General features: G+C 41.8%; 2 protein-coding genes across 2 annotated transcripts in view; both read right to left on the bottom strand.

The window, feature by feature from the left end:
* On the bottom strand, window positions 10,455-11,849 carry LOC109844986 (CASP-like protein 1B1). The gene is made up of 3 exons (XM_020414170.1): window positions 11,515-11,849; window positions 11,088-11,202; window positions 10,455-10,923 (listed from the first exon to the last, which is right to left on the bottom strand). The coding sequence occupies exons 1-3, from the start codon at window positions 11,787-11,789 to the stop codon at window positions 10,693-10,695; spliced, it is 621 nt and encodes a 206-aa protein (XP_020269759.1). The 5' UTR covers window positions 11,790-11,849; the 3' UTR covers window positions 10,455-10,692.
* Window positions 12,486-15,247, bottom strand: part of LOC109844605 (vacuolar protein sorting-associated protein 2 homolog 2-like) — a 12,107-nt gene continuing 9,345 nt past the window's right edge. Inside the window, exons 8-11 of the mRNA XM_020413710.1 lie at window positions 13,146-13,226; window positions 13,012-13,047; window positions 12,847-12,905; window positions 12,486-12,750 (exon numbers count right to left, since the gene is read on the bottom strand). Of these exons, the coding sequence (XP_020269299.1) occupies window positions 12,681-12,750; window positions 12,847-12,905; window positions 13,012-13,047; window positions 13,146-13,226 (246 nt within the window). The 3' untranslated portion in view covers window positions 12,486-12,680. The remainder of the gene's footprint in view (window positions 12,751-12,846; window positions 12,906-13,011; window positions 13,048-13,145; window positions 13,227-15,247) is intronic.

Here is a 15,247-nt window from a genome sequence, read left to right as displayed (position 1 = left end):
GTCCACCCCGCCACCCGCTCAAGCTCTCGCTCACATCGCCGTGTGAGCGAGGCGTCGCCAGCACGACGGACCGCCTCCAAGGCCGCTTCCACAAGAGGAAGCGCGTGATGGTAGGGGCCGTCGCCTACGCTGACTGAGAGGGCGATCCCGTGCACCAAACCCACCAGGTGCTGGAGCGGCACGAAGGCAGGGTGAGCCACTGGGTCTGGAACGGGAGGCCCTTGCTCCGGGACCACAGGGACGAGCCGAAGCGCCAGCGTCGACGACGGTGGCAGAGGACCCGACTCCTTCAGCATCACTTTGATCGGAAGAAGAAGCCATAGAGGGAGAAGTTCTTGGGAAAGCTCTTTCTGGCGGATTTCTCTTGAAGCAGTAAGGATTCTGCTGGAGAGAGACGAGTACGGATATATATTATAAGAAACCCAACGGCTGAGATTCGGCACCCCGAGCGATCAAACGGTCAGAACGCCCTGCGACGCTTCGAACTCAACGCCTTTAAGGCTGCTCTCGAAACCCCAAACCGACATATCGGATTGGGCACGAGAGGCGAAGCGATCGGTCGCTTCACCATTAATGAGCATTAATGCGCCTGCACAGTCTTGGCTGGCAAGCATTTGGGCCCACTGACCGACACGTGACAGGAGTTTTCGCCCGCGGTTGGAACTCCAATTTTCGGACGAATTCGCTACTGCTCAAACTTCGCCTACAGATCAAACTCGCCAGGCGAATCGAGTCGGGTTTCCAACACAAGTCCAACACTATACGGGTTTCGCCCGCAACATAAACTCGCCAGCCGTTGAATTCCGCTTCTAAGCGAAACTCGCCAGCAAATGAGTTCAGTCCTTTACTCGAATTCGCCAACAGTTGAGTTTAGCTTCCAAGCAAAACTCGCTGCGGTCAAGTCTCGCCCAAACGAACCCATCAACATACCTGGGCGCGGCTCCAGAGCACCGGCAGGCATGCCGGCGGAGAGACGGTCGGAATAACGTCCGGGGCCCGCACCCCTCACTTTGCACCTCTTAGATTTCGGAGCCATTGTAGGATGAAGCGGGAATTCTTTCCTGGGATGTTCCTTTCAATATTTGAGAGCACGATAACTCCCAATGGAGGAAAATGACTTAATTAGAAGGGCGGAATTGTCCACGTGGCTACGACTGCCCTCGAAAAGCGAAAACCCTAACTGATTTAGAAGGGCGGAGTTATCCACGTGGCCACGATTGCCCTCGAAAGGCGAAAACCCTAACGGACAGGAGACGTGGCCACGATCAAATTCGACGGCTCAGATCACCCTCGGTATATCGAAAGAACCGAGGTTGGCGGCTACATCCGACGGTTGAACCCGAAAACCACGGCCACGATGCGTCATGGGGCGAAACACACGAAATCGCGTTGTCAAACCACGATCGCCGTGACCCAATGGGACCGCGCCGCCTTAGCTGGGAAGCACAAGGCCCTATCAGCTGACACGTGACTCATCTCCCGTCAGATCTGGGCCCACCTCAAAAAGGGCGGGGTTCGCCTGCAAATACTTGGCATGACCCCGCGAGCTGCGCGAAATTTGGCTCCCAAAGACTAATTTCGCCTGGGCAACTCGCTCGCCACTAAAGGTAAAATCATAAACAAAGCCAATGGATGTCTCGCTGGCGAGACAGTTCATTCCTGCTTTGATTTTCAATATGAGATTCCTGAGTGATCTTCTCTATGTTTGGGATATCTATTAGCATTTTTTGACGCCTACATCGGTAAAGGCACATCAAACCCGTTGATAGCTGAGGATTTGCTAAAAATCCTAAGAGAAATCGAGTGCGCTTACTTCGCCGAAAATTTCTTCATTCAAAGTATTCCAGACCACACGCGAGCCGGTTTAGGTCTGAAAACTTTGAAGGGGGTCTTGTAGATGGTAAAAAATACCTCTATAGGCTTACAGGAAATTCGCCTGCGAGAAGAGCTCGCACGCTCGGTTCTCTGGCACGGGCCTAAATCGCATAGACATCGGATATGCTTGATTCTAGGTTCGCCTTACGGTCGGCTCGCCAGCACGAGTTAAGATCGATTAGGGTGGCGGAAGTTCGCCTTTCACTCAACTCGCCTGCCCGAGTCCAGAGTCGAATCCTCCAGCAAACCCCAAGACCGTCAGTACAGCTGGGTATCCGCTACCCCACGTGCTGGGATGGGCCATCCCATCTCTCTCGACCCGAAGGGAGAGGGCACAGTACCCCCAGACCGTCAAGCGGCCGCTCACAGTACGAAGGCCTGGACAAGTGTCGAGTCAACCTGAGTATTCATAAATGCGACTCATCTCGGTTGTCTGAGTCTGGAGGTAGATCCGCCGGCACTCGGCAAGCTGGCTAGACCCACTCGAGTACTGTACACCTACTTCACCGCCTCTCCTGACCGGAAAGGAGAAAGCACCGTGCTCAAAGCACGCCGGGCGATTACGCACAGTACAAGTGATCGGACAGACACTTCATCGATCTGCGAACTCATAAATGCGGTTCATTAATGCTGGTCAAATCCACTCGGGTAGCAGTCGTTCGTTGCCTCATATACGAGAATGGGCCTTCCCATCGTAGGTGACAGGACATAAAGCACAATCCCTGGAATGACCATTCATGGTATCGAGGAACAGCGAGACGTCTCTGAAGAGGATGTGGTCATATCTTCGCAGCCTCACACACAGCCGGATACTCAGATAGTCGAGGCTCATCAGCGCGGGGGGCGGGGAAGAGCGAGGGGGAGGGGGAAGAGAGGGAGAGGAAGGAGAGGAGCTATATTGGGTTGTATTTGAACTTATTTTGTTAAAATTTATAAATTGTATGAATTTTCAAATACTATACTTTTATGGATCATTATAGCTCGATATGTGATCTTTTTGCGTATTGTTTGTTTCGTGCGTGTTTAAATAATATATATATTGCAGTAATTATTGTCAACAGGTAAATAGTTGTATATATTTTTGCGTATTGTTTGTTTCGTGCGTGTTTAAATAATATATATATTGCAGTAATTATTGTCAACAGGTAAATAGTTGTATATATGAGTTAAATAGGTAGATGTATGAGGCCAGATTTCCCAGCGAGTTGCTCGCTGGAGTTTACCCTGCAACTCCACGGGAGTTGAACTCCCGTGGAGTTTAATGATGGTTTTAAATTTCACGGGAGTTGAACTCCCGTGAAGTTTAAAAACATACTAAACTTCACGGGAGTTGAACTCCCGTGTAGTTTCGTAAGTTTTTTTAGAGAAACCGACCTGGTTTCAGCGACAGTGCTGAAACCAGGCCGGTTTCTCTAAATAAAACCCAAACGGGTCTTTTTTGGCAATTAAAAGAGGAAATAGGTTGGTTTTGAAAATTTGTCCTACCTATTTTAGGCATATTTTAGACTTACTAACGTTGTTAAAGTATGTGTTATATTTTTGACAATATGTTATATTTCCTATAAAGTTCAATTTTTTATATCTTTATCCAATAAAAATGGTTTATGATAGTTTCATACGTCATATTAAAAAAATGATAGTTTTATACGTAACTCTTATGATAATTGTGAAATTATATCCTTTTAATTGAACCCTTGCCGATATCTTGGAGTTTGGGCCCTAAGCTTAGAGGTGCATTCGGTTCGGAAATGGCTTGGATATGATGCTTACCATATTCATATCCACTTACCTATCTCGAATACGGATACAGATACAGATATGAATATATCTCGGTAAAGAAAATTTATATCTATATCCGCTAAAATTGGATAGGTTACGGATATAGATGCGGATATAAAAGCAGATATGCGTGCGAAAACAAAACGGATATGAGAAAACTAGATAGTATTGGGGAAAATATAGTTCATGTGATACAAAAGAGTTCGTTAGTATGTTCATTATAAGTGAAAAGCTAAGATTAGACATCTTGATCATCAAAAAACCACAAATCCATAATCTAAGATTCGAAACTATTGTAAGAGTATGACTAATATGTAATCGGATATTTCAGATACGGATACAGATATTTCACTACAAAACCATATACGTAACCATATTCTATTAGTTATAGATTTGAGTAACCATATCCATATCCTAATGGATACGGTTACATATATTTCCTCGGATACAGATACGGTTTAACACCCCTAGTTCAATTACCTATATGGGCTGAGGATAGCTTTGGGCCTCAAGCTCTTGTATTATTTCACAAGCACGATAAGAAATAGACTACGAGCCTGCTTAGCAACTAATTAAAACTGGGCCAGGATCAATACTGACCCAGTTTTATCCTAATCTAGGTTATATTTGTCAGTAGAGGGGTTGTTTAAAAAAGAACCTGTTTTAAACCCAATTTTAGTTTAAAATGATCCGGGCAAGGCTAGCCCGGTTTAAGACAACTACAAACGTTGCCAAGTTTTGAAAATATGGCCAACCACTCATTGTTAGTCTAAGGGATGTATACTCAAAGCTGGAATCAAACAAATTATTGGATAGCAGGTTTCCTAATCTGTTTTGGTAACATGATTCTTAATCTGTTTTGGTTATATGATTCTTAATCTGTTTTGGTAACAGGTTATTAAGATTCCTAATTTGTTTTGTTTTTTGGTTTTAGAACTCCTAGTCTGTTTTGGTTTTAGATTTTCTATATATATAGAACGCCTTAGAAGAGATTAGACATGAGAAAAAGAGGGTTTTGAGAGAATTCTTCAGAGAGATCTCAAAGAGATTAGATCCTATTTGTGAGTATTGTAATCTTCTTCAATATTAATCAAAAAATTGTGTGGTGTGGCTCCCAAGAACATAGGCATGATTGTCGAACCTCGTTAGATTTTGTGTGTTCTTTCTTGTTTAATTTCTTGTAAGTTTTTATCTTTTATTTTCTATGATTTTTTCTACTTTCCTACTCTCAAACACAAGGTTCGGAAGTGCAAGGGTTAGATTTGATTGTTAGAATCTCCAACAACTGGTATCAGAGCTTCGTTCAGAAGGATTGTGAGATAGCCATGGCAGAGGAAAACAAATCTAAGATCGAAAAGTTTGATAGTTCAGACTTTGCCTACTGGAAGTCGGAGATGGAGGACTATCTGTACCAGAAGGACTTGTATCGCCCGTTGATGGGCAAGGCTAAGGGAAAAAAAGAAAGAAGAGTTAGATGAGGATTAGGAGATACTGGATAGGAAGGTTCTAGGGAAAATTCGGTTGTCACTCGCCAAGATAGTCGCACACAACATATTGAAAGAGAAGACGATGGTGGGGCTTATAGAAGCGCTCGCGAAGATGTACGAGCAACCGTCTGCCGCAAACAAGGTGCATCTCGTCAATATACTCTTCAATATCAAGATGACAGAAGGACACTCCATCACAATGCACCTCAACAAGTTCAACACGATTATTGATCAACTCATCTCCATAGACATCACGTTCGATGACGAAGTGCAGACCCTATTGATTCTATTACAGTTGCCGAATAGTTAGGCATGTTAAGTGATGACAATCAATAATTCGGTGAGGAAGGACAAGTTGAACCTGAGCGAGGTTATTAGCATGATTCTATCCGAGGAGGTTTAAAGGAAATCGTCCGAATCAGAAGGTTCAGATTCAGCCCTAAATTTCGAGTAAAGAGGTAGAAGCTAGAAGAAGGGGAATCAGAACAGGAATCGGTCGAAGTCAAACAAGAAGAGGTCAAACTCAAAAGTTAGGCCTATCAAAGGAGATGGAGGACTATCTGTACCAGAAGGACTTGTATCGCCCGTTGATGGGCAAGGCTAAGGGAAAAAAAGAAAGAAGAGTTAGATGAGGATTAGGAGATACTGGATAGGAAGGTTCTAGGGAAAATTCGGTTGTCACTCGCCAAGATAGTCGCACACAACATATTGAAAGAGAAGACGATGGTGGGGCTTATAGAAGCGCTCGCGAAGATGTACGAGCAACCGTCTGCCGCAAACAAGGTGCATCTCGTCAATATACTCTTCAATATCAAGATGACAGAAGGACACTCCATCACAATGCACCTCAACAAGTTCAACACGATTATTGATCAACTCATCTCCATAGACATCACGTTCGATGACGAAGTGCAGACCCTATTGATTCTATTACAGTTGCCGAATAGTTAGGCATGTTAAGTGATGACAATCAATAATTCGGTGAGGAAGGACAAGTTGAACCTGAGCGAGGTTATTAGCATGATTCTATCCGAGGAGGTTTAAAGGAAATCGTCCGAATCAGAAGGTTCAGATTCAGCCCTAAATTTCGAGTAAAGAGGTAGAAGCTAGAAGAAGGGGAATCAGAACAGGAATCGGTCGAAGTCAAACAAGAAGAGGTCAAACTCAAAAGTTAGGCCTATCAAAGGAAAGTATTGGAACTACAGCCAGGAGAGCCATATGTCTTCAGCGTGTAAAGCACAAAAGAAAGACGTGAATGAGCAGGGGGCTCATCTTGTGCAGAATGCATTGATCCTCGCTATGGTTAGCGATTCTGATTCTTGGGTCATCGACTCAGGAGTCTCGTTCCACACCACTACTAATAGGAAGCTTCTTCATAACTATGTAGCAGGGGACATTGAGAAAGTATAGTTGGGGGATAATGAACCCTGTAGTGTTGTTAGAAGAGAATCTGAAGAACATGAGACACGTACCGAAGCTGAAGATGAATCTTATTTTGGTTGTCCAGCTTGGAGTAGAAGGCTATGTTTTGACATTCACCGGGGATTCGTAGAGGATCTCAAACGGTACTATGGTTGTTGTCTGAGGCAACAAAACAGAAACTCTCTACCTCACCTCACATGCGAGTGACACCCTCATAATTGTAGCTGGCAAAAAGAGTACAGATCTATGGCACAATAGATTGGGACACATGAGTGAGAAGGGGATGAAGATTCTACATTCATAGGGGAAGTTAACTAGCATCGATTCCGTGAAAGTCGGTGTTTACGAGGACTGCATCTTTAAGAAGCAGAAGAGAGTTAGTTTCAAGAAGGGTGGAAGACCACCTAAAGCTAAGAAGCTAGAGTTAGTTCATACTGATGTATGGGGTCTAGCTAGCGTGTCTTCTCTTGGCGATTCGACGTACTATGTCACCTTCATCGACGATTACTCGAGAAAGGTGTGTGTATAGTTCATGAAGTACAAGTCAGAGGTGTTCGGGATCTTCAAGAAGTGGAAGGTCATGATGGAGAATAAGATAGATCTAAAGGTGAAGTGTCTGAGATCAGACAACGGTGGAGGAGTTCAAGAGGTTATGTGCTCTAAATGAGATTCATTTGGAGAGGACTACTCCAGGGATGTCGCAGCAAAACGACGTTGCAGAGAGGATGAACAGGACATTGACGGAGCATGTCAAGAGCATGCGATTGCATGCAGGTCTGCATAAGATATTTTAGACGGATGCGGTGCATACGATAACTTATTTGATTAATCATGGACCATCAGTTCTATTGGATTACGGGATTCCAAAGGAGGTTTGGAATGGCAAGAAGATCAATCTCTTACATTTGTGAGTATTCGGTTGTGTGGAATATGTTCATATCAGTGACCATGTTAGGGACAAGCTAGATGCTAAGTCACAGAAGTACACATTCATTGGATGCAGCATTGATGAGTTCGGGTATCATCTTTGGGATGAGAAGAACATGAAAATCATCAGAAGCAGGGATGTGATATTCAATGAGGAGGTGATGTACAAGAACAGGGACAATACCAATGATAGCCAAAGTAGTGGGAGCAGCACTACGGATACAGGTGGATCCGAGTACATGGATTTGGAGGAACTTCTAGATGGGGGCGACAAAGTCAATTCTGACCGAAGAACAGAGGAGGCTCCAGGTGCAGAGATAACTACCCAGGGCGTGGAGCTTAGGAGGTCATCTAGGGTACCCAAACCGAATCCCAGATATCTCTCATCACCTGATTATTTACTTTTGACAAATAGTAGAGAACCAGAGTGCTATGAGGAGGCTATACAAGTGAGTGAATCTTAGCAGTGAAAGCATACGATGCAAGAGGAGATGAATTCTCTATACACTAATGAGACATGGGAGTTAGTCCAGCTATCTGCATAGAAAAAAGACTTGCATAACAAATGTGTCTATCAGGTCAAGCAGGAGAGTAATAGAAGTAAGAGATACAATCCTAGATTAGTCGTGAAGGGGTTCCAACAGCGGGAAGGTGTGGATTCTACGGAGATATTTTCCCCCGTTGTGAAGCTCACCACCATCAGATTGGTGTTGACCTTAGCAGCTGCAGAAGATCTCTACCTTGAGCAGTTAGATGTGGAGACTGCATTTCTTCATGATGACTTAGATGAAGAAATCTACATGAAGCAACATGTTGACTTCATTGAAGAAGGAAATAAAGAGATGGTATGTAAGCTCAAGAAGAGCTTGTACGAATTGAAATAGACCCCGAGACAGTGGTACAAGAAGTTTGACAACTTTATGCAGAACAATGGCTACAAAATATGCAATTCAGATCATTATTACTACTTCAAGAGGTTCGAGTCCACTTTTATCATATTGGTAGTGTATATTGATGATATGTTAGTTGAAGGACCAAGTTTAGAGGAGATAAACAACTTAAAGAAGCAGTTGGCAAAAGAGTTTGCTATGAAGAATCTGGGTACAACGAAGCAGATTCTAGGGATAAGAATTAGTAGAGATAAAGCTGAAGGGACGTTGAGGTAGAGTCAAGCTGAATACATCTAGAAGGTACATCAGAGGTTCAATATGCAGAATGCTAAGGTTGTTAGCACACCCCTTGGAAGCCAATTAAAGCTATCTGAAGAGAAATCGCCTAAGATAGATACAGATAGAGAGCATATGAGCATGGTGCCATATTCTTCGGGCATTGAGAGTCTCATGTACGCGATGATTTCCACGAGGCCGGATATTGGCCATGCAGTAGGAGTTGTGAACAAGTTTGCAAGCAATCTAGGAAAGCAACATTGGGAGGCCATGGAGTGGATATTGCACTACTTAAGAGGGACTACGAACAAGTCACTATGTTTTAGGAGAAATGAGTTAGTACTGCAAGAATACGTGGATGCGGACTTCGCCGGTGATCATGATACGAGGCGGAGCACCACGGGATATGTTTATACCTTGGCGTCGACAGCAGTGAGTTGGGTTTCACGTCTGCAGAAGATTGTAACTTTGTCTACAACTAAAGATGAGTATGTTGCGGTAACTGAAGCAAGCAAGGAGATGATTTGGTTGAACGGGTGCCTGGAGGAGTTGGATCTGAAACAAGAGAGAGAAGTTCTTTATTGTGACAGCTAGAGCGCTATACTTCTTACCAAGAATCCAGTATATCATGCCAGAACGAAGCACATCGACGTACGATGCCATTTTATACGCTCGCTGATTGAGGACATGAAGTTACATCTAGAAAAGATTTTGGGGAGTCAAAATTCTGCGGATATGTTGGCGAAAGTAGTGACCATTGACAAACTGGAGTTGTGCATAACTTCAGTTGGCCTTCACGTGTAGGAGATGAAGGCGGAGCCACACCAGGAGGATCGGCGGGATTGCCGGGTTGATGATGATTGAAGAATGGATTTTTTTTGTGTAGGAGGATGTTTGCGAAGAAGGGAGAGTTCATGTGAGCTCGTTGATTGTGCTTTGGTCTCCAAGTGGGAGATTATTAGTCTAAGGGATGTAGACTCAAAGCTGGAATCAAACAAATTGTTAGATAGCAGGTTTCCTAATCTGTTTTGGTAACATGATTCTTAATCTGTTTTGGTAAAACGATTCTTAATCTGTTTTGGTAACATGTTATTAGGATTCCTAATCTGTTTTATTTTTTGGTTTTAGAGTTCCTAGTCTGTTTTGGTTTTAGGTTTTTTTATATATATGTAACGTCTTAGAAGAGATTAGACATCAGAAAAAGATGATTTTGAGAGAATTCTTCAGAGAGATCTCAAAGAGATTAGATCCTATTTGTGGGCATTGTAATCTTCTTTAATATTAATCAAAGAATTGTGTGGTGTGGCTCCCGAGGACGAAGGCACGATTGCCGAACATCGTTAAATCTGGTGTGTTCTTTCTTGTTTACTTTCCTGAGGGATATAGACTCAAAGCTAAAATCAAACAAATTGTTGGATAGCAGGTTTTCTAATTTGTTTTGGAAACAAGATTCTTAATCTGTTTTGGTAACATGTTATTAGGATTCCTAATATGTTTTATTTTTTTGTTTTAAAATTCCTAGTCTGTTTTGGTTTTAGGTTTTCTATATATATGGAACGCCTTAGAAGAGATTAGACATCAGAAAAAGAGGGTTTTGAGAGAATTCTTCAGAGAGATCTCAAAGAGATTAGATCCTATTTGTGGGCATTGTAATCTTCTTTAATATTAATCAAAGAATTGTGTGGTGTGGCTCCCGAGGACGAAGGCACGATTGCCGAACATCGTTAAATCTGGTGTGTTCTTTCTTGTTTACTTTATTGCAAGTTTTTATCTTTTATTTGCTGTGATTTTCCTACTTTCCTACTCTCAAACACAAGGTTCGGAAGGACAAGGGTCGATTTGATTGTTTCGAATCCCCAACAGGCCTTCCGAGCAATACAAATTATGATTGTTTGAGCACAAAACAAGCCGTTTGCATTTGTTCACACATTAACACACAAAAAAAAGGCACATTACAAACCTCACGTACACGCTCTTGAGAACAATAATACAGACCGTTGCAGCATCAGAAAAGAGAACAAACAATTCCTCCTAGCTCAGAGATGACTATATGCGCTCTTATGGAGGGAGATGATGGAGTGAGCGTTGAGGATAAAGAGGAGGCCGGCCCCAGCGAAGGCGAGCACGAGGGCAAGGCCACCACGGTGGCAATAGTCGTGGAATTTATCGCATATCGGGCTCCATCTGGCGTGCAGGTCGCCGTTCTTCCCCAGCTCTGCAATGGACGTCGCCGCAGCTGCACCCGTCGCTACTAACGCCATCATAACCTGTACAACAATCGTGCGTACATAAGGTTCTACAAGTTGAAGTTTATCTCAGACGTGAACAAAATTTTACCCTGGACAAATTTCGAATAATTAGGCTGTATGTGGTCTTTATTATTTGATAATAAATTCGATAAGAAAGAAATGCATATCGTAATAAATTATACCATGTCTGCGAGGTGAATTGTAACCTCATATCTCTTGCATTTACAGAGGAGGAACCCCAAGGAGAGCACCAGTAGATTATAGACGCTAGCAATTGCGTTGGCTATCACAAAGTACCTGCAACATTTTTGGAAAAACTATGAGAAAGTTGAGGTCTCCACGACATGGAATCTATCTAACCACTTGCATAACAAGGGGGGAGTAAAAAATCACTTGTCTAATCTTAAAAAGAGTTTTTGTTTAATATGCATTGCATATTACTCATAAGCAGGTTAAAAATGACAAATATTAGTCTGATACCCCACTGCATAAACGAACCGCAAGAGGTTGGCTTCGCATCATTGATGCGTGGTATTATCAGTTAGTCATCAATCAACTTAAAACTAATGGTAACCTTACTGAATCAAGGGTTTCCCACAGGGAACTTACATAAAGGCAGGGGTCTGGTTGAACTTGGCAACGAGAGTTTGATAGAGAGGGGTGGTGCCCACAATGGCGACGGCGGTGGTCTTGGTCTGCTTGTTGAGACCCATCACAAGCGCTGCTGCGACCGTAGCCAACATGGCTCCTATTCTCACGAAAGTTGGCGCTAACCTCGCCACCATCGCTCTCATGCTACTACGATTAGCCTTTGGCAGCATCATGAACCTCCAAACCCCGTCACTTTTCTTGCCGTTGACGCTAGCGTCATCAATGGTAGCCATGGATTGACGAGATAAGGAGATGGTTGTGTTGTGAGGGGGAAGAGAGGAGGACGGAGAGGCTATATATATGGTAGGAAAAAGAATGGCGTGGAGTGTCTCCACATTTTTCTTGCAGGGTTTGGGTTGCATATCGTCTAGCCAAACCCAATCTTAAATGTTATTATTATTCATTTTCACAAGAAAAGAATAGTTTACTGACTAAATTGGGAAGAAAATAGGGGATTCTTGGCACTTGTTGAGGTCGACCATCTGTCTATAAAAATTTTCAGGGGTTAGATGCAACTACCAAGGGCCAAGAGTTCTTGGTGTAGCCCATAAATTGGAAGAACCGGTACAATTTTGGTTAGAAAGGAAAAACTTAAGATCTTTAACAACATATTCAGAAGTTTCTCCCTAGCTGGTTGGAATTTATTTATTTATTTTTGGCTAGTTTTTTTTAATAACAATCAAGTGTCAAAAACATTTCAATAGCTATCCTGAGGCATGGAGTTTCAATAGCTATCCAGTGGCCTCTCTTTTCAATTTTCCTTTCAAGTTCAATAACACCCATCAATAATATAACAAATCCAAAAAAGTTTAAACATGGTAGCAGTCCCTTATTCCTTTTGTCTTCGAATTTTACGGTATAACTGGGTCACATTTTTGTTAGCTTGGTGCATAAAAATTGCAACAATTTACACTTTTCACGAATTATTATCATGAATTAGTTTATTCAATAAGAAAAGCTCCATCATTATCACATCTCCGAAGATAATATCCTAGTGTTTTCAAGGTACATATAATTACACTGCTCGAACATTTATATGGATTAATGCTTTTATATCAACAACACAAACAAATTCTCTAATAAGCAAATTGTACAGGCTATAACTATAACTAAATATGCTCTCACTATTTGGACTTTAAGGATGCCAATCTCTTTCCCAAATCATCAACATCAGAAGGTGCAGGGGCTACAGTTCTGCACAAAAAAAACATAGATACAGATTGAAGTATATATCGCACTCTTAATAAATTAACGTCCAGTTTAAAAACAATATGCAAATGGAAAATTTACCTTGAGGCATTATCAACTTTCCTACTCACCACAATTCGACCTTTAGGAGCTGAAGATAGCTGCAAGAAATCAACAGGAAAAATGAAAATGTAAATCACCATAAAAATTAGTGACTGATACTAACCAAAAATGTATACAACTTCTACTGAAAACAGTATAATATACCTGTGAAGCTATGCCAACTCCAATTTCATCAAGCACCTGGAAAAGGATCATTAATGACATTAAAGCATAAGCTTAAAAAGACATTTTTAAATCCAGCTTCCTGACTGAAAGGATTTAGAATATTGTTATATTACCTGGTTAGTTAGCTCCTCGGTTTCTTCTTCTGCTTCATCTTTATCCAAAGTTTCATCAATTGCCTCAGACATCATCTCGAGCTGTGTAACATATCATAGAGATCAGTTATTTTTTTTAATGAAAATCAATTTTTTCAATTAAAAGGTTCATTCATATGGAAATGCATCAATGCAAGCATACAAATAAAAAATTGATCTCTAGATTGAATAAACATTATTGAAGATTTTACAAGGCATGAATAGGGAGATCGTGTACAATTTCTAAAGAAATCTCAAATAAAGTTTAAGGAACTAACTTTGCAGTTGTTACGAACTTACAATAGATAGTGATGCCACCATAGAAGTAGATACTAGTTTTAGATTGTGCTGCTGCTTATTTTTTTAATGAAAAGCAATTTTGTCAATTAAAAGGTTCATTCATATGGATATGCATCAACACAATCATACAAATGCAAAATTGATCTCTAGATTGAATAAACATTAATTGAAGATTCTACAAGGTATGAAGAGAGTGATCCTGTACAATTTCTAAAGAAATCTCAAATAAAGTTTAAGGAACTAATTTCACAGTCGTTAAAAACTTACAATAGATAGTGATGCAACCATAGAAGTATATAGATACTAGTTTTAGATTTTTCTGCAGTACCAATGAAGATGACTGTTTCTTTATCGATAATTCTAAATGTTAACCATATCTCTACAATTACCTGACATAACTAAATTCAGCTACTCGCAACATCTTAGGGATGAAGTATTACAAGGTAAAATTTCCTTTGATGGGTAAAGTTCACCAGTTTATCCAAGAGATTTCAGATCAACATTTCTATCTAGGCATGAGGCAGACAACTTTAGTTGCAGAAACTACAACGTACGCTTAATGAACCTTTCAGTTTAGCCTATAATATTTGTAGCTTTCAGTTTTCATTGCCTGCTTATGATTGACCATGCAGAACATGGTCATTCCTTAGCAGCATCATTATCTGTACTTTTCAAATTACCATCATTGTTATTTTATCCTTCAGATTATAATCAATCCTCAATTTCGCTCCCCATGATACAATTTCAAACAATTTACGGGTAAAAGATTTTTTACGCTCCTTTAATACGAGAAAGTAGGGAAGGGACTGCGGGAAAGAGCAGCTGCCACACAAGTGGAGAAGGGAGTAAGGGGGGAGGGGGGACAGACAGAGGGACGTTGTGAGGGGGTTTAGAACAAGGTTGGGGTCCTCGAGTGAGAGGGGTAATGAAAGGCATAGCGAGGAGAGACCTGGGGATGGGAAGAAAATAAGGAGTTGGTTTGGTCAGGAGCCAGGGTGGGGGAACGGGTGCAAAGGGCCGAAAGATGGGAGGGGAGGGTGCTGCTGGCATGCGCTCACATGCCAGGTTTGGCCACAGGAGAGGTGGGGGTCCTCGGAGTGAGGGGGTGCTGCCGATGTCATGTCCTTGCTGCAGGGTTTGCAGCAGAAGATGGGGGTCCTCAGAGTGAGGGGAGGGGGGACAAAGGGCATTTGGATGATGAGAGACCAAGGGATGGAGGAAGGATAGTGGAGAGTATGTTTGGTCGGAGGCGCAGGAGGAGAGATAGGACAGGGAAAGGATTAACATAGCATGAAAGTAAGAAACCTCGGAATCTACTAAAAGGCGTTTCTTGAATCCACAAAAGAACAATCTTCGAATTCAAGAAGAGACAACCTTGAAAGTACGAAGTAATATAAAAGAGAATTTTATTGAAGAAAAACTATGCCTCTAGGGCGTACAATCTTTTGCTTAAGTAGAAAACAAACAAGACTCCTATTAGAAGAAGAACTTTACTAATACTAAAAATAACAAAACTATCCTTAAAAAGACTCTCTATGATTGAGGAAACAAATCAACTAAATTTGGAATCAAACCGAATTTGTTTCCTAATAAAAAAAACATACTCCTAATACATTACCCAAAATAGTAAAAAACTAATAAAAAGTCCAATATTTCTCAATTTAGATGAAATTTTACGAAACATACAGCATCAACCGAACAAATGGTGGGTTTATTTGGCTCCGTCTCAAAAAAATACGTGATTTTCACACATTATTCATCTAATTCCAACGCAAGGTGTGGGA

The sequence above is a fragment of the Asparagus officinalis genome, chromosome 6 (assembly GCF_001876935.1).
Source record: "Asparagus officinalis chromosome 6, Aspof.V1, whole genome shotgun sequence".
NCBI lineage: Eukaryota > Viridiplantae > Streptophyta > Magnoliopsida > Asparagales > Asparagaceae > Asparagus > Asparagus officinalis.
This window is presented reverse-complemented; position numbering and strand designations above follow the sequence as displayed.

Excerpts from the sequence above, each read along its gene's own strand:
- LOC109844986 (XM_020414170.1), bottom strand. The coding sequence starts at position 11,789 with ATGGCTACCATTGATGACGCTAGCGTCAACGGCAAGAAAAGTGACGGG. Across the intron at positions 11,203-11,514 it reads AACCAGACCCCTGCCTTTAT|GTACTTTGTGATAGCCAACG; the intron begins GTAAGTTCCCTG and ends AAAATGTTGCAG. Across the intron at positions 10,924-11,087 it reads CAATTCACCTCGCAGACATG|GTTATGATGGCGTTAGTAGC; the intron begins GTATAATTTATT and ends ATTGTTGTACAG.